The following is a 19,543-nucleotide window of genomic DNA, read 5'->3' on the forward strand; positions in this document are numbered from 1 at the left end:
AATATTTGAGAGTCTCTATAGAGGCCAAAGTGGTCACATTTACCGCGAAATATTAAATGCAATAGAGTATATCATATTCTACAAACGCAAAAGCATGTCATCTCAGCATGTCAATCACAGCACGACTGAGTCTCTCACACGATTCTTACTCTTATCTCACCAGACATTCTCTCACAATATATTAAATTTGATTCTGTTTAACAGTAGAGAAGTAAAGAGGGGAAATCAAGCTTGCAATAGAGTGGTGCAGTGAATACATCGACAGAGGCGGAGCCAAAGAGCTGAAACTTAAATCCCACGTGAGCACAGCTGAGTGAGCCCAGCTGAGTAAGCACAGCTAGGCGAGCTCAGCTAGGCAAGCAAAACTCAAAAGTTAGGTATGCAATTTCACTTGCAATATTTTTTGTTTTGTTTTGCACGGAAAAAAATCTGAACATATGCCAGACATGTTGTGTATCGGATTTTTGCATCAATGGAACAAGATACAATCGCTGACAATCAAATAAATCTCTTTAGCTTTTAGGACATGTTAATATAGTGTGATGTATTTTTAACCTAGAGGAGGGCAAGGGAGTGGTGTTAATGCATTTCCACATTGCAAGTGTTCGTATTCCTTAGGATCATTTAAAAAAATATTTAGTGTTCATTATTATCCACAATGGGAATCATACTAACGTAAAAAATAAATAAAAAAATCATCTGGGGCTCTGAAGGGATTCGAACCCTTGTCTTGGGTACGCCTGAGCCTCACATCTTACCGCTGCACCACGATATGGTCTAAGTTATACAACCTGAGCTTCCATTTAACCCACAAGACATCTGGAGGCTTCTACCGAAGCCGTTCGGTTTTACATATAACCCCCCCCCCCCCCCTTGCTCTCTGGTATAGGTAGTGAGTGATTGATGAAGATTAAGCCACCCGAGAGGTGGCACGGGCCTGTATAGCCCGTAATGTATATGTAATGGCGTCTATCAACTTTGTTACGGGCTATTCATGCCCGTGCCACTTCTTGGGTGGTGTTAGTATCATCAATCAATCACCAGCTAAATATTCAAGGAAGTCTAAGGTAAGGTTCGCGGCTGGGAGGACCCAGATCGAGTGTTCGAATCCACACATTACTCCAATTCATTTTCTTATTGATATAGCATGGTATACAGCCGCTGCATGGACGAGTATATAACGTCAACGGCCCGAAATACAATTAATTTCAAACTGAACCAAAACAAAGAATCAAACCAATCCTTGGCCTAACTATACCTAAAGGGATAATATACCAAACTGTTTATCTTTGAGAAAAAGACAGTTTAGGGGTCACAACGTTAAAACAAATGAATGTGATGTTGGCGCAGGTCGCAGCCTGGACGAACACAGCTGGTGGATCAAAGTTTAAGCTGGTTCCCGCAGTGGTGCCAGAACCCACCTGGCTTGTCGTTAGTTTCCGCAGTGTAGCCATCAGTTCTCACGCGGATTGGTGTAATCCAATCCCCCCCCCCAACCACAGATGGTTCTCTAACCCCTAGCCAGACGCGGACGAAATTATCCTTCCTATCTCTGTCGATCTCTAATTTCCACAAAAGATACATTACACAAAAAATTATTTTACATTAACATTACATATTACACAAAAGTTTCTGTATATAAAAGTGACATTAAAAGGTGTTTTACATTTGTTTTACGGAAAAAGCTGGTTCATTCCAGTCTCTCGCTGTATTAAGGCTGAAGTCCAGCAACGCAGTTGCTGTCGACTGGTCTCCCAAGCTGATGCTGCATTGCTAATCTAATTCCGGACACTTCCAGGCCACCAGCCGGACAGGGGTAAGGATCGCCTGAGGATACGACCTGTCATAATGCTCGCTAGTCGTGGGTCGTAGCCTGCACCAGTATATACGACCCGTCGTAATGCTCACTGGTCGGATGGTCGTAGCCTGAGGCTGACCCAGGAGGATACGACGGGTCGTATCCTCCTGGTCGTGTATGGAGGGGTCGTACCAGGAGGGTAAATTGCGAAGTTTAGATTTGCGTTACTTCTGAGCACGTCGACCTTGACACACGTGGTGATAGGTGATAAGTTCAGAGTGAAGGGATCGATGAAATGATAGATAGTGGAAAAGTGAGAAGGTCAGATAGACTGAAAAGGTTGAGGGATACGGTGAAAATGGGCGCTCCGGGGAAGGGAGAGAGGGAAGGATGGATAGAAGTGAAAAGGAAGGAGAAGGATGAATGAGAGATGAATCCTGGTGATGGATAGGAGGTGGTGGGAGAGAGATGACTAGGAGGGAAAGAGGATCGAATGGAATGGTGACAGAAGATTGGGACGGAGTAAGAGAAGGAATAATGAGGTGAGGAACGAATAGAAGATGGTAAAAAGAGATGGAGGATGGAACAGGAGGTGATGAGGAAGAGTAAGATACGGTTGAAGGATAGAGTTTCGAGGCGTCAAGACAGTCTTGAAGATGGTTACACAGAAATTCAATGCTCCATCGGGCTTATCTATTAGAACTTACCTATGAGTCTCTACGGGGAATTGAGAGTTCTATGCCCCGTCCACTAGCCTGTTCTCTAGCCTTGCTGTACCTGTTGAAGTCATTTAAGTATTCTGACGTTCAAATTCTCTTTGAATATGTCTTTAAAATTGAGGAAGGAGGTGGCTTCCACAACTTCTTCCATCAATGCATTCCACTTGTTGACCACCCGTACAGGGTATGAGTATTTCCTTGTATTTCTTCGACTTGTGTTTCCAGCTTTCACTTGTGTCCTTCTTGTCCTACATCATTACTTAAAAGAGGCTGTGATCTTGCCCACCTGTATCCCTCAGTGTCTTACTCTACCTACAGGTTCAGGTTCCTCTACCTACAATCTTGGCTTAAACCACTTACCTCTGGCACTAATCTTGTTGCAAACCACTGTGATTTTTTAATTTAAGTTTTATGATTGATAAGGTACAAGTTCCAAGCCGGTACTGCATATTCCATTACTCTCACTCGTATGCGTGCGTGCGTGTGTGTGTGCATGTGTGATGTGTGTGTGTGTGTGTGTGTGTGTGTGTGTGTGTGTGCATGTGTGTGTGTGTGTGTGTGTGCATGTGTGATGTGTGTGTGTGTGTGTGTGTGATGTGTGTGTGTGTGTGTGTGTGTGATGTGTGTGTGTGTGTGTGTGTGTGTGTGTGTGTGCGTGTGTGTGTGTGTGTGTGTGTGTGTGTGTGTGTGTGTGTGTGTGTGTGTGTGTGTGTCAATCCCAACCTGGGCCAATAATGCTTGCGGTCACATAACAAAAAATATATATTTACAGCATCGCATGCCTAGAGGCCCTGTGTATTAGCCAGCACAATTATCAACAAAAAATTAAACATAAAAATCATTTTGTCAGAATACGCTCACGTTTTTCTCTCTCACAAAATATCCGGGAAAAAACTGTGGTTAAACCCATTTGTAAATCTGGAAACATGATTTCTAAGACACACTTAGGTAACTTATTTAGTAACTTAGCTTAGTAACACACTTAATAACTTAGGTAATTACACTTAGGTAATTATACACTTAGGTAATCACATTATTCAGTGAAGAGAATCCTGCAGGTACTTTACTACCTCAGGTGTTTAGAAGATGCTCTTCGAGTGCTTAAGCTTGTAAGTAGGCTCACTGGATGTGGCTTCTAAAGATCTAACGAATAACACAGAATATCTGTCGAATCGTATAATATGCGATTATCTCATAGGGGAACAACTGCCAGGGGTGAAGATCCTAGCTATGATTTCGTCACAAGATTGGCAATGCAGGTCACGTGCAGCTGCAGCACCAGCAACCAGAACAATAACAGCGTCAGCAGTGACAGCTGCAGTACCACCAATAACAGCAGCAGTACCAACAACCGCAGCAGCAGCAGCAAATTTACCAACTGCACCACTGTTTGCAGCTAAATAAACAACAATGTTTGAAGAACAGCTGCTCAGGAAACAGGAACATCAACGCCAGCAGCACACACTACCACTAGACTACCACTAGCACCCCCACTACCACTAGACTACCACTAGCACCCCCACTACCACTAGACTACCACTAGCACCCCCCCACTACCACTAGAGTACCACTAGCACCCCCACTACCACTAGACTACCACTAGCACCCCCACTACCACTAGACTACCACTAGCACACCCCCACTACCACTAGACTACCACTAGCACCCCCACTACCTACATTACCATCGTCACCACTACCACCACACAGGATGAACAGGCTTCGGCATGAGCCTCGATAAATGTTGCCAAGTAGATGACTACAAGGAAGGCATATGACTGAGGCTGGACTTAAAATCCCTAAGGAAGAGAGGGAGGCGAGGTCTGACCCACCCTCATATAGTCTCAACATATCTAACCTATAATTATTTTGACGTCAATGCAATATAGCTTTGCAAGAATGTTGCAAAAATCTAACGAGAAGTTCATGAATCACCTGCTTGATTGCACTAGTAAAAAAGGCCACTGCCCTTGGTAAATAAGAATCCTTGTCTCGACACCCAAGCAGTGCCAACAGCAACAGTGACAAAGATCATCTGAAGTACACGACAGACGGACTGGTTGCTAAATTATTAATGCAATCTTAAACATGTCAACAACTTTATGTTTCGCCACAGAAACAGACGAGTTTCCGCCGGTTCCACAGAGCTCAACGTGGTCTGTTACAAACATGAAAACAAGGTGAAGAGAAAGATATGAATGAAAATAAAAATTGAAAAAAAGAATGAGGAGAAAGCCATAAGCCAGGACGAAGCCCAATCACTTGGACCATCGGGGATCGAACGCCTACCTGCAAGAATCGAGGCGTGTACCGAGGAATCCAAGGGGATGGGTACAAACCATATATGACACTACCAATTACAACTAACGAATTGAAAACAACATGAAAGGTTAATTATCAGCCAATATCCAATTAATGCCGGAGGGTTTAATTAAGCTGGTGCAGTCTAGTGAACCTTTCCCTATATTTTCTCCCTGTTGTTTAGAAGTTTTAGTTATTAGCTCTGCTAGAGAAAATGTAGGTTAGACACCTAGCAGGTCTCATCCTGCCAGGTATATATGGGGTACCTCAGGAATATGTGCAGGGGCTCAGGAATATGTGAAACACTTTAAGAGCATGTGGAGTACCCCAGGAGCATGTGAAGTTCTTTTTGAGCATATGGAGTGCCTTAGAGCTCAGTATAGGAACATCCATTTGTTTACCAAATACCAAAAAAAGAAAATAACGTAGCTACAGTAGTGAACAGGATCATTAACAAAATCAACAGCTGGCAATTAAATAAGATTAAATAAGGAGAATCTAAACGCCTATTACAAATAAAATACAAATCCCTCAAATCAATTATAATTATCTGTATTATTTTTACAATTACTGTTATTTGATTAAATTCTTCCTTCCTATTATTCAGATTTATATTATTATTATTACTTCATGCCTCTCTCCCTGTTCTGTGTCTCCACCTCTTCCTCTCAGGGCAACTCAGACCACATAACAAATCCCGACAGAAGAGAACTATGGAATATTTTCGAGCGAATTTCATGGTAAAATGAAATTACTGTTACTGATTTAACGTAAATATTAACTAAAAAAGTAATGGAACTTGAGATGGTTGGAGGACTTTGCTAGTTATGTCTCCCACTGCTAGTTGGCTGACAGTGCTCCTACTAGCTCGACTAGCAGTGGAGGCGATGTTAGTCCTGGTTTAAGGTTGAGGGTTTTACTAAACCTGTCTCACTGCTAATTGGTTGTCAGTGCTCCAGTGGTAATTTCTCGTAGAATCATAGTTGTTAAAACACTACCCACCGCAGGTTGAACAGATGAAGCAGATGAAGCAGATGAAGCAGATGAATCAGATTCATATACAACAAATATGTTACGAATATAAATAGACTTAAAAATTTATCAACACCATAGCTTTAGAGTATTCGAGTCAATTTATTGTAATTTGTATCAAAACACTTTAAAACGAATACAAAAAACATAAACGATTTGCAAATTCAAAAACGTTTTCGTAAAATTGTAAACTACATGAAAGACTCAATTCAGTCATTCTCCTCCCTAGGTTTAGATGATGTTTCAGACTTGTCTAAAACAAAGGTTAGAAGACTGAAAGGGGTCTTAAAGGGCGAGGGTCTAAAGGCTTCACACGTTTCTGAGATAGAAGTGCAGGTCGGCTGGAAAATGGCTTTTGCATGGCGTTCAAAGGAGAATTTGATCAACTAGCCATCGTGCTGGTGGACCCTGTGGGTACTGATGGAGCCCCCTGTGTGTGTGTGTGTGTGTGTGTGTGTGTGTGTGTGTGTGTGTGTGTGTGTGTGTGTGTGTGTGTGTGTGTGTTTACTAGTTGTGTTTACTAGTTGTGTTTTTGCGGGGGTTGAGCTTTGCTCTTTCGGCCCGCCTCTCAACTGTCAATCAACTGTTTACTATTTTTTTTTTCCCACACCACACACACACACCCCAGGAAGCAGCCCGTGACAGCTTACTAACTCCCAGGTACCTATTTACTGCTAGGTAACAGGGGCACTTAGGGTGAAAGAAACTTTGCCCATTTGTTTCTGCCTCGTGCGGGAATCGAACCCGCGCCACAGAATTACGAGTCCTGCGCGCTATCCACCAGGCTACGAGGCCCCCTGTGTGTGTGTGTGTGTGTGTGTGTGTGTGTGTGTGTGTGTATGTGTGTATGAGTGTGTGTGTGAGTGGAGCAGGAAGTGGACGAAGGGGCGTCTAAGGCTCCCAGTGTACGAGGGGACATCCAAGGCTCCCAGTGTACGAGGGGGCATCTAAGGCTCCCAGTGGACGAGGGGGCATCTAAGGCTCCCAGTGTACGAGGGGGCATCTAAGGCTCCCAGTGGACGAGGGGGCATCTAAGGCTCCCAGTGTACGAGGGGACATCCAAGGCTCCCAGTGTACGAGGGGACATCCAAGGCTCCCAGTGTACGAGGGGACATCCAAGGCTCCCAGTGTACGAGGGGACATCCAAGGCTCCCAGTGTACGAGGGGACATCCAAGGCTCCCAGTGTACGAGGGGGCATCTAAGGCTCCCAGTGGACGAGGGGGCATCTAAGGCTCCCAGTGGACGAGGGGGCATCTAAGGCTCCCAGTGGACGAGGGGGCATCTAAGGCTCCCAGTGGACGAGGGGACAGCTAAGTCTCCCAGTGGACGAGGGGACAGCTAAGTCTCCCAGTGGACGAGGGGACAGCTAAATCTCCCAGTGGACGAGGGGACAGCTAAATCTCCCAGTGGACGAGGGGACATCTAAGTCTCCCAGTGGACGAGGGGACAGCTAAGTCTCCCAGTGGACGAGGGGACATCTAAGTCTCCCAGTGGACGAGGGGACATCTAAGTCTCCCAGTGGACGAGGGGGCATCTAAGACTCCCAGTGGACGAGGGGACAGCTAAGTCTCCCAGTGGACGAGAGGACATCTAAGGCTCCCAGTGGACGAAGGGCATCTAAGGCTCCCAGTGGACAAGGGGACAGCTAAGGCTCCCAGTGGACGAGGGGACATCTAAGTCTCCCAGTGGACGAAGGGCATCTAAGGCTCCCAGTGGACGAGGGGACAGCTAAGGCTCCCAGTGGTCGAGGGGACATCTAAGTCTCCCAGTGGACGAGGGGACAGCTGAGTCTCCCAGTGGACGAGAGGGACACGGAGGCTCCCATCAACTGTGTGGGACTCACTTGAAACAAAAACCGGACCCACGGTGCGAAATAATCGGTTTTCTGAGTGGAATGAATGTCACGGAGGATTTTATTCGTTAAGAATTTTGTGTAAATTTTTTTGCGGGCTGTTTGTGATTTTTTGTGAGTGCAACTGCGCGTTCGTTTTAAGTTTTCAAAGAGAGTTTTTGTAAGTTTTCAAGAGAGAGGAAAACACACACACACACACACAACTGACAGAAACCCCCCCAAAACAGTACGCAATGAAAGTGAAACCACCTTCCCTGTAACGCCAAGAGGAAAAGGCCTGAACGGGCATACCCAAACACAACCCCGGACGCACCCATAAACAAACAGGAAAACGTCAGTAGCAGCCCATGCAGTAACACAAAGTCAGAACGTCAATCGGGAACGTAAACAAGGAAGGTATTAGACCGCTGAACACCGCCCACGTAAGACCAGACTGAGACTCTCCAACGTGTACCTCTCATCCTCTCCACCAAAAAACATCCTAGACATCAAAATCATCTAAATTCATCCTAGAACTGCGAGGGGGATGGTACTACCACAACATCCACTCGGGCCATATAACAGCCTCGAACCACATACCACCAGAACGGTAGCCCTTCATGCCTAACCCCTAAGCTGCTAAACACACCACGAGACGAGAGGGTCTACGCAACTATCTCCAACTGGATACCAGTTGTATATCTTTGAGATCCTCTCTTATTGTGGTGTGCACAGTAGCTCAGTGGTTACACCTGCGGCCTACCGTTCTGGTGATTTATAGTTCGAGGCTCCTATAGCCCGAATGGATGAAATATATACATAAATATATAATACAATCATTATCATTACGAAAAAGAGGGCTATATAATTCAGAATAAATCTTTATAGAGAATAATATATATATATATATATATATATATATATATATATATATATATATATATATATATATATAATGGTAACAGTCTTTCTTGCAAAAATATGTTGCTGAATATGACCGAAAGGGTAAGATTAATTATTCTAACACGAATCTTTTCAATATTTCTTATGTTTTTCTTCACTGTCGGGTGAAGTTGACAAATTTACTCTCCAAAATTCATTTTCACCGTTTTATTTTTGGTCTGACGGCTGGGGATGCGTTTCGTAAGGTCACTCCTTACATTCTCTATGACTAATTTATCATCTTTTTGCACAGGCTTATATTCTCTTTGGGTGAGATGATACAGATACCGATGTCTCTGGTGATGATCTGGTTGTGTGAGGAGATTATATGCTCTTTGAAGGAGCCCTGTTGCTTGTGCATTGTTAATCGCCTAGAGAGAGACTTTGTGGTCTTACCTATATACCGAGATCTTTGAGGTTAACAGTCTCCAAGTGGGCATGTGAAGGTGTAGACAACGTTGGTCTCTCTTAAGATGTTCTGTTTGGTGTCCAAACACCAAACAGAACGCCTGAAACGTTCAATTTCTGTTTACATTTTAAAATACAAGCTGAGTAATGCTTAAAACTCTTCAACAGCTGTTTAATGTTTACATTTTCAATATCAGCTGATCAATGTTTACATTTTGCAGATGGCTGGTGCAACGCCACGTGGGATAAGATCCTATGTTGGCCCCCGACCCCAGCTGACACCATCTCTCGCCTCCCCTGCCCTCCTCTCAAGGGAGTCGACCCCTCCCGTAAGTACCCGTCACTCTCTGTGAGTACCTAAGACTTCCAGTAAGTACCCATCACTCTCAGTGAGTACCCGAGACTTCCAGTAAGTACCCACCACTCTCTGTGAGTATCCGAGACTGCCAGTAAGTACCCACCAATCTCTCTAAGTACCCGAGACTTATAGTAAGTACCCATCACTCTCTGTGAGTACCCGAGACTTCCAGTAAGTACCCATCACTCTCTGTGAGTACCCGAGACTTCCAGTAAGTACCCATCACTCTCTGTGAGTACCCGAGACTGCCAGTAAGTACCCACCACTCTCTGTGAGTACCCGAGACTTCCAGTAAGTACCCATCACTCTCTGTGAGTACCCGAGACTTCCAGTAAGTACCCACCACTCTCTGTGAGTACCCGAGACTTCCAGTAAGTACCCATCATTCTCTGTGAGTACCCGAGACTTCCAGTAAGTACCCACCACTCTCTGTGAGTACCCGAGACTTCCAGTAAGTACCCACCACTCTCTGTGAGTACCCGAGACTTCCAGTAAGTACCCATCATTCTCTGTGAGTACCCGAGACTTCCAGTAAGTACCCATCACTCTCTGTCAGTACCCGAGACTTCCAGTAAGTACCCATCATTCTCTGTGAGTACCCGAGACTTCCAGTAAGTACCCACCACTCTTTGTGAGTACCCAAGACTTCCAGTAAGTACCCAGCATCCAGCCCTTCCCCGTAAGCATCCAATTAGACCTTAATCAGCCGACACTTCCAGCAAGATTTTGATAGGAAGAAAAACATTTCAGTTGAGTGAAAGGTAAACAAAAGCAAAAGCAAACAAGAACCACTCCAAAAACACCACCTGTAAAAATTCACATATATACAAAGAAGCATTTCAATTTAAAACGATATTAAAAAAGAGTTAAATATTTTTCCCAAAGAAGGAAAAGTGACAACAAACCCTAAGTTTCAGTTTCATAATAACATTTCATGTTATCTTTCTTGACAGCGACAGAGAGCCGGACTGTCGGAGTGCTCAAAATGGGTGTTATCTCTGACATGTGCGACGTGTTCTGAGAAATGACATTGTAAATTACGAATTTCTGGTGGTCGGTATCTCTATAAGGGTTGAGAAAAACTGTAGATATTGACATTATCTTTGCAAGGATGCGTTGTGATATGTGGAGTTGTGAATATTGGCCGTGTATAATGTCATCAAAGCTTTCTTATACTTGTAGGATTCATAAATGTTCGGCAGGTTTGCGTGCGACGCTGATGTTATCCTCTACATATATGCCTTCGATAAGAGATATGTTCTCATAGAGATTTTTTCTTTTTTTTTTTGTAAATCAAGCTTTTTATTTCACGTGAAATGTTTCCAATGTGGCCCCCTCATCCCTGTCTCGAATCGCATGTCCATGTATGTCCTTATTAAGTTCTTGTCATATTTCATAATAACTTTCTGAATGGTTTCACTGTATACGATTTTTGTCAAAATTTCTTGTTCGTTTTCTGAACTCTTATGCTATATCATTCTCATATTACCTCACCGATTCTCTGCTGAGTCTCATGTAATACATCGTGGCATTATATAGGTGTTTTTTGTTCTTCTCTGACCAAAACGACTCGGGCTTTTTGCTAGTTCTATTCATGATATGTTTTGCCTTAAGGCACTATCTGCTACGCCGTGTGTACTCACCTAGTTGTACTCACCTAGTTGTGCTTGCGGGGGTTGAGCTCTGGCTCTTTGGTCCCGCCTCTCAACTGTCAATCAACAGGTGTACAGGTTCCTGAGCCTATTGGGCTCTATCATATCTACACTTGAAACTGTGTATGGAGTCAGCGTGTGTGTGTGTGTGTGTGTGTGTGTGTGTGTGTGTGTGTGTGTGTGTGTGTGTGTGGGCGTGTACGTGAGGGGGTGAATGAATGTATTATTCCATATATCTCACACTCACTTCCACGTGAGTGTGAGATAGCGTGCGTAAATACAATTCACAGCTTATAAACCCTAAGTGTGAATTGTAAATAAAATCTTTAAAACATCAATGTGTTAAATTGATATGTTAGTTTTGTACAGAAAAAAATAATTTCATCATTGTTCCACATAAAGTAACTATTTTCACGAATAAACAAACATTTTGATATTAACTTTGCTGACATATACAAAACTTTACGAAAAAAAAGTTATCTTTTGACAAACTTAAAGAACAAATTAAACTTTGACAATTTTTAACGATGAGCGGAAGTGGAAAGTGAAAGTCTGTTGTTAAAGAAAAAAATATTATATGAGAAACAAATTACACAGCAAATTAGAAAAATTAGTGAATGTTGAATAGAGGATAGGGAATAGGAGGTAAAAGGAGATGGAAAGTGAGAACGTAGGGAAGGTAGCAAGAGATAAGATAAGAGAGAGAAAAATGGAAAAAGAGGAGATGAAAAAGAGAGAGGGAAGAAAGTAGAGTTTAGAAGGGAAACAGATGTCTAAATCAGGTGTTTCTGAAACACACACACACACACACACCTGTCCACCCATCACCAAAGGATTATCACACACCTGCAAAACTACTACTAGCATAACCATTCACTACTACCAGTCTACAACTACTTCTACTCCTACCTCATCTACCAGATAACCCAGCCTCCGCGTCCCAAGCTACGAGATTAATCTGTCAACGTTGCTCCACGCTGTCACTTGCACGAAATAATGTACAAGAGAGAGCATCACTTTACAACACTAATATATTTTAATTTAGGTGAAATACACATTTTGTCCAGAGCACATCAAAGGTGAGCCAGGGAATGAAATTAGGTTTCATGAGAACGGCGAAAGTGTAAATGCTGAAATCAACATTTTGTATTTTTAATGTTTTTATGTTATGCTTGCGAGGCTTAGTGTGTGTGTGTGTGTGTGTGTGTGTGTGTGTGTGTGTCTGTCTGTCTTTGATCCATGAGGTAATGGATAGAAATATAAGGGATTAGAGGGGGGTAAGGGAAGAGATACACAGAAGGATAATTGATAATTGAAACGGCATAGGGAAATGGGAGATTAAAGATTACAGGGAGTAAGGATAGAAAGAAGGGTTATAATGAGATAGAAAGATAATGGAGTAGAAGAGTAAAGTGAAAAAAGGGATAGTGATATAGTAATGGGCATAGTGGAGAGAGCATAGTAGAAAAGGCATAGTGGAAAAGGTAAAAAAAAAGGTATAGAAATACTGTATATGGAATGTTTTTTATATATAAACAGATTTAAAGATAGAGGGGTAGATGGGACAGTGGATAGACAAGTGGGTAATATAGGATAGTGATATAGTGGAATGCAAGCAGAGTGGGCTAGTATTGCAGAATTATGCATAAAGGAGATTTGTAATTACCTGGATAGGTAGTCCATGATACGAAGGAACAGGCATTAGGGGTGGTGGGATAGAGGTATACGTTGAATGGGATAGAGAAATAGGAGAAATCAGGGACAAGGAGATAGACAGATAGGGATAAATACTTGAAAGATGGAAGTGCGAAAACAGGAGTTAAGGTTCCTAGGGAAGTGGATACAGGAGTAAAGGTTCCTAGAGAAGTGGATACAGGAGTAAAGGTTCCTAGGGAAGTGGATACAGGAGTAAAGGTTCCTAGGGAAGTGGATACAGGGGTGGATACAGATCTTTGGGGATACATGTAAGAGAGATATTGAGACAGAGAGAGACAAGACAGCTCATTAGTGAGAGAAAGTGTGTAAAAATTGCTCACAGAATCACGTGAGGAAAGTCGAAAATTCAAAGTTTTGCAGCAGGATGCTACTTCTGGAAACTTTCCATATTAACACTACTTAACAGCTCGGTCGATAGAGCTTCGACCTCACACGTGTGTGGGAGTCAACGGTTCGAGTCTCCTAGAACCCAGGTGGATGGATAGAAGTATCTAGTTGTCTTCGCTCATTTCTGTTCCTTTGAGAGCTATACATCAGCCTTTCCCAGCATGATTAACATCTAAGGAACAACTTTTCCTTGAAGTAGGATTGAGTTAAATGTGATAAAACCTATTTTAGTATTTTTGTTGCATGAAAATACTTGATTGTTTTTCAGAGAAATGGTTAAGCATCCTTGGCACTCATCAAACATCCGTCTTCATCCCAAATGATCTATCGCAGCCAATTGGAGGCAAAACAAAACCCTTGGCTGTTTCTGATAATCAAGAACATTAGGGATATACATACCGACGAATCAGCGCTCAAAGGAGGCAAGTGTTTCGTGAGCTCCCTAATTAGCGGACGCAAGATCTCCAAGCTCACTTGGCACTCTGAGATGATAAGTGACAGCCAATCATAACGACCCCCGCCTCTCAGATAACTCAATTCATCATCAGATCCTCATCAATAGTTCTGACACTGATGATTACGGTGTTGTCTCAACGCACGAGAAAAGCCTGGAGGCAATTTGCGTTTCTTGGACAGAAAATCGAAATAAAATCTGTTAAACTGACGGGTATTTACATGAATTATCCAGTGACGTGCCCAGCACGTGGATGGTACGTCCTGCTTGATACCTGCTTGATGGGGTTCTGGGAGTTCTTCTATTTCCCAAGCCCGGCCCGAGGCCAGGCTCGATTTGTGAGAGTTTGGTCCACCAGGCTGTTGTTTGGAGCGGCCCGCAGGCCCACATACCCACCACAGCCCGGCTGATCCGGAACTTCTCTTAGAAAACAGTCCAGTTTCCTCTTGAAGATGTCCACGGCTGTACGTCAGGATGGGATATAGTCAGGAAGGGATGTAGATGATCGAGAAAAATGGCCATTGGGCCATTTTTCGTGAATAATACCTTTTTTAACTTTTAATTTTTCTCGAATAGACCCTCCATGAAGGGTCTTGGAGAAATCTCTGTGGCAGTAATTATGCTTTTAGAAATCCAGATTATATTATGTTTTCAGGAGGAGAGAGATCCAGTGTGGTAACACTCAATCATCTAAGAATGGTGAACTATCTGAAGACATTTAGATGAATTATTAACAAATGAGGATTCAACAAGTTATGTCGTCTTGTCGTCCGAGCTATTGTGGGTTTTATTATTCTCGTCACGGAAGGAACTATCAGGGGGGAAAAAGCACTAAGCCATTACGACTATATAGCACTGGGAATGGGTCAGGATAAGCATTTGGGATGGGACGGTGGGAAAGGAATGGTGCCCAACCCCTTGGACGGTCGAGGATTGAACGCCGACCTGCAAGTAGCGAGACCATCGCTCTACCGTCCAGCCCAAGTGGTTTGACGAGTGACTGGAGGTGTGATCATCCACTGCAAGTAGCGAGACCATCGCTCTACCGTCCAGCCCAAGTGGTTTGACGAGTGACTGGAGGTGTGATCATCCACTGCAAGTAGCGAGACCATCGCTCTACCGTCCAGCCCAAGTGGTTTGACGAGTGACTGGAGGTGTGATCATCCACTGCAAGTAGCGAGACCATCGCTCTACCGTCCAGCCCAAGTGGTGTGACGAGTGACTGGAAGTGTGATCATCCACGACATTCACCATCACTAGAGTTCAGAGGAGTCCTGCCAAAACTTTTGCGTATAGAGAGGAGATGAGTTGACTTAATAGGGGAGACGCTACACTGCTAACGACTCGAACTTACCAACAAGTTTGCCTGCCGCTTGGTCAGAGGCATAATAGTGTTATTAAACAATGGCGTCACGTGTCCCCCGCTCATAAAGCTTGGTAGTAAAAATGACCATAAAACGCCTCACATAATGACTCTCGCTGCCATTAGAATGTTGATAAATGATCCATCCAGAGAATTTACCGTCATCCAGTGGATTTACGGAAACATGTACTGGATTTACCCAAATACCAAGTGGATTTACTTTAGCACCAAAGCAAACAACGTGATCTTAAAAATCAAATCTTTTAATTTATAAATCTTAATCTTACAAAATCTTACGATTCAGGTGATCAGTCCCATATCTTAAATTGGCCACCAGACTCGGAGGCCTCTTAGATTCCTCTACACTGGCCAATTCTAACGATTTGTCCTTTAGTAAAATTTACGACTTCGTGTAAACTTGCTAGACAAAATCTCACGAAGCTCATCTTTACATTCATTAAGTACCCAAGCAAATGCTTCGCCGTGGGCTCGGGGAATTTGTTGGAATTTTAAATTTGTAAATTCGTTTAATAACTTTCTTCCTGGTAATTATTGAATTAGTCAACATTTCCAGTCCATGTTCTGACGCTAAGCAGCGTGTATAGTGCACGGTGCTGGGGCCAAAGAGCCGAAGCTCAACCCCCACAAATTCAATTAGGTGAGTACTCGCACGGAGTAAAGATAGACAATAAAGAGGACAAAAAAATAGATATAAAAATGATTGGGTAACTAAATAAAATATTAAACATACACGCCCTTATAAGTCCCATATAAGACAGAGGTGTGAAAATGTATGAAATCGCTGACGTTTTGAGTATTTATTGTCGTTAACGACCAAACCACACATCAGAAGATGGAGTAACAACGACCTTTCGGTCCGTCCTGGACCATTTTATCAAGTCATGTCATCAGACGACTTGATAATGGTCCACGACCAGGGGAGCTGGTCGGCCGAGCGGACAGCACGCTGGACTTGTGATCCTGTGGTCCTGGGTTCGATCCCAGGCGCCGGCGAGAAACAATGGGCAGAGTTTCTTTCACCCTATGTCCCTGTTACCTAGCAGTAAAATAGGTACCTGGGTGTTAGTCAGCTGTCACGGGCTGCTTCCTGGGGGGTGGAGGCCTGGTCGAGGACCGGGCCGCGGGGACACTAAAGCCCCGAAATCATCTCAAGATAACCTCAAGATAACGACGGACCAACACGTCGTCGTTTCTCCATCTTCTGACGTGAGGTTGACTCCTCATATTTTCAACCACGTTATTGTGACTCTGTTTATTCCTGTTGGTCTTCAACTGTTGTGTAGATGCCTGTTACGTTTATCAGGGCTCCTCAAAGCCAACGTCTGAATTACCCCATAATACAAACCATACCAGGTAGCTATTTACAGCTTGTTGAAAAAAAACATGCCCAAACGTCTCTGTCAAGCTGCGCGAACCGAACCCAGGACCTCTGAAGCTGTCCAAAACCGAACCTCAGGACGCAGCAGTTGTGAACTACTGCGTCACATTGCGGTTTGTTCTATCTCCTGAAACTTGCTTTTTTCCCCCGTTTTGGAGCCTTTAGATTTCACTTTGCGGTCTAACTGGTGCCGAGAGATGGGTCGATAACAGCTACATGCTTGAGGCGACTCTGGCAGGGAGGACGACTCGGTGCTCGTGTCGTGTCAAGAGCTCTGCCAGGGAGGACGACTCCGTGCTCGTGTCGTGTCAAGAGCTCTGCCAGGGAGGACGACTCGGTGCTCGTGTCGTGTCAAGAGCTCTGCCAGGGGGGACGACTCGGTGCTCGTCTCGTGTCAAGAGCTCTGCCAGGGGGGGACGACTCGGTGCTCGTCTCGTGTCAAGAGCTCTGCCAGGGAGGACGACTCCGTGCTCGTGTCAAGAGCTCTGCCAGGGAGGACGACTCCGTGCTCGTGTCAAGAGCTCTGGCGAGAGAGGGGAAAAATATGCATTTATGGTGGAAAGTTGTGCTTGTGGTTCACGCCTGAGGTGGGTGAGCCAGGGAGTGTGTACTCACCTATTTCACCTATTTGTGTTTGCGGGGGTTGAGCTCTGGCTCTTTGGTCCCCGCCTCTCAACCGCCAATCAACTGATGTACAGATTCCTGAGCCTACTGGGCTCTATCATATCTACATTTGGAACTGTGTATGGAGTCAGCCTCCTCCTGTGTGTGTGTGTGTGTGTGTGTGTGTGTGTGTGTGTGTGTGTGTGTGTTGTACTCGCCTAGTTGTGCTTGCGGGAGGTTGAGCTTTGGCTGTTTTGGTCCCGCCTATCAACTGTCAATCAACTGCTAAGGGCTGTGTGTGTGTGTGTGTGTGTGTGTGTGTGTGTGTGTGTGTGTGTGTGTGTGTGTGTGTGTGTGTGTGAGTGTATGTGTGTATGTGTGTGTGTGTGTAGGTGGGTGGTTACAATGCGATGCTTGCGGGATTTTTTGGGCTGAAAATTGACGCACGACTAAGAACCACAGTGGAAGGGCTGACGATGAGTTGAATGGATGGACAGGGCATGATATATAAGGTCAGAGATGTGAGCTTCAGAGCTGCTATCCATGTTCACTCAAGTGGGAAGCAGAGGCCAGCACTCGCCTTCACTCAAGTGGGGGAGACCAGACCAACACACTCCTTCACTCAAGTAGGGGAGATGAGGTCAGCGTTCTCTTTCACTCAAGTCTTTTTTTTAGTTGTGTGGCATGTGTATTCCCTGGTCTATGATGCTAGCTTCCAAAAACTACTTTCACTCACTCCACGTATTCCGTGTTTTCGTTTTTCTTGGCTAACGTGCAGGATTTGGCTATGCTAGGTTTGGTTAGGCATAATCTAACTAAGTTACCAAACATAGTGTAACCAATCCTAACCGAGCCTAGTTAGGTTTGGTTAGATTACGTCAAGTTAGGTTCGGTTAAGTTTGTTTGATTAGACAGTTCCAAACATTCAATACCACAGATATCCACCCAGCTATCTGCCAGCCACTGATACCACACCGCTTGGAGGGTAAATAGTGTGGTATCAGTGCTTGAGTGCAAGCACTCAGCACAAGCACATCTTGAGTGCAAGCAGTCAGAGTTATTTATTACACATTCTGCCTCCAAAGAGCTCGGACTCTCTGGACTGGTACACATGTAGCGAAGTGTCCTCTTGAGTGGTACACATGTAGCGAAGTGTCCTCTTGAGTGGTACACATGTAGCGAAGTGTCCTCTTGAGTGGTACACATGTAGCGAAGTGTCCTCTAGAGTGGTACACATGTAGCGAAGTGTCCTCTTGAGTGGTACACATGTAGCGAAGTGTCCTCTAGAGTGGTACACAGGTAGCAAAGTGTCCCACAAACTTATGTCCATATAACATAGTGTCCCATTGAACGGAGACACGTCTTGTGACGTCTTCTGTCTGTCCACAGTTCCTCAATCATATCATCTTTTCTCACATGTATTAAACTGTATATGTGGTCCGAAACATGACGCGCTTCCTTATAACAACAATTCACAGCAATCTTGTGAGTTGTGAAGTTTCGAAGTGCGTAAACTGTTTAATAAATGTAATTTAAAAAAAAAACTGGGATTATTGTTGAAAGATGTACAGGTTTCGTAAGTGGATGCGTGAACATTCCTGATGAATTCAGGGTCAGAAACCCGTTAGTGGCAAAGACACTAAAACGAAGAGCGTTTCAGGTAGATCTGATTACTGTGTTCAAGATTTCATGCCTCATACACCTGGTCTTGTGAGATGCACGCTAGCAGCATCACGAGGGAGAGGGGACGGGGGGTTGCCTGCTTCCTTTGGTGCGTCGCTATGCATGTATTAGGGAAACAATAAGGGACGCACACATGCGTTCTGAATACTCATGCACTCACGATTCTATACACACACACACGTCCAATACACACACACACGCGTCCAAATACACACACACACGTCCAAATACACACACACGTCCAAATACATACACACACGTCCAAATACACATACACACACGTCCAATACACACACACACACGTCCAAATACACACACACACGTCCAATACACACACACACACGTCCAAATACACACACACACGTTCAAATACACACATACATACACCCTGTGCACCAATGAACATAAACGCTAATTTTCGTCCCTTAACAAACTGTCACAACAGCTATATAGCAACGATACAAGTCAGAACGCCAGATCACTGAACGCCAGGCCAGTGAACGCCAGGCCAGTGAACGCCAGGCCAGTGAATGCCGGACCACTAAACCCCAGGTCAGTGAACGCCAGGCCACTAAACCCCAGGTCAGTGAACGCCAGGCCACTAAACCCCAGGCCAGTGAACGCCAGGCCAGTGAACGCTGGTGCCAAGCGCCCTCGTGCCTCTCCGTGGCACAGTGCCTTGAGCAAACAGAGCTCCAAAACGCCCCTGTCCTTTCTGACCCAATTCGAGAAGATTAATGGGTTAGGGGCACCGTTGTCATGGCAACATCCGTGCTGGAGGACATGGCGGGTGAGGCTTCAAAACAATTGGTATCATTGAAGCTTGACTTTATCAGCACTGGAGTTTCTTGGCGTCTCTTAAATAACTTGGATTAAAGAATTGGAATGTGTGTGATT

General features: G+C 44.3%; 1 protein-coding gene and 1 long non-coding RNA gene across 2 annotated transcripts in view; one reads left to right on the forward strand and one right to left on the reverse strand.

Annotated features, from left to right (window-relative positions):
* Positions 1 to 19,543, reverse strand: part of LOC138353133 (uncharacterized) — a 180,884-nt gene that overhangs the window by 55,156 nt on the left and 106,185 nt on the right. The gene's annotated exons all lie outside the window — the stretch shown is intronic.
* LOC123770891 (PDF receptor) overlaps positions 1 to 19,543 on the forward strand; it is a 113,096-nt gene that overhangs the window by 45,276 nt on the left and 48,277 nt on the right. Inside the window, exon 3 of the mRNA XM_069305965.1 lies at positions 9,253 to 9,360. Within this exon, the coding sequence (XP_069162066.1) occupies positions 9,253 to 9,360 (108 nt within the window). The remainder of the gene's footprint in view (positions 1 to 9,252; positions 9,361 to 19,543) is intronic.

Source organism: Procambarus clarkii, chromosome 56 (genome assembly GCF_040958095.1).
Source record: "Procambarus clarkii isolate CNS0578487 chromosome 56, FALCON_Pclarkii_2.0, whole genome shotgun sequence".
NCBI classification, from domain to species: Eukaryota; Metazoa; Arthropoda; class Malacostraca; order Decapoda; family Cambaridae; genus Procambarus; species Procambarus clarkii.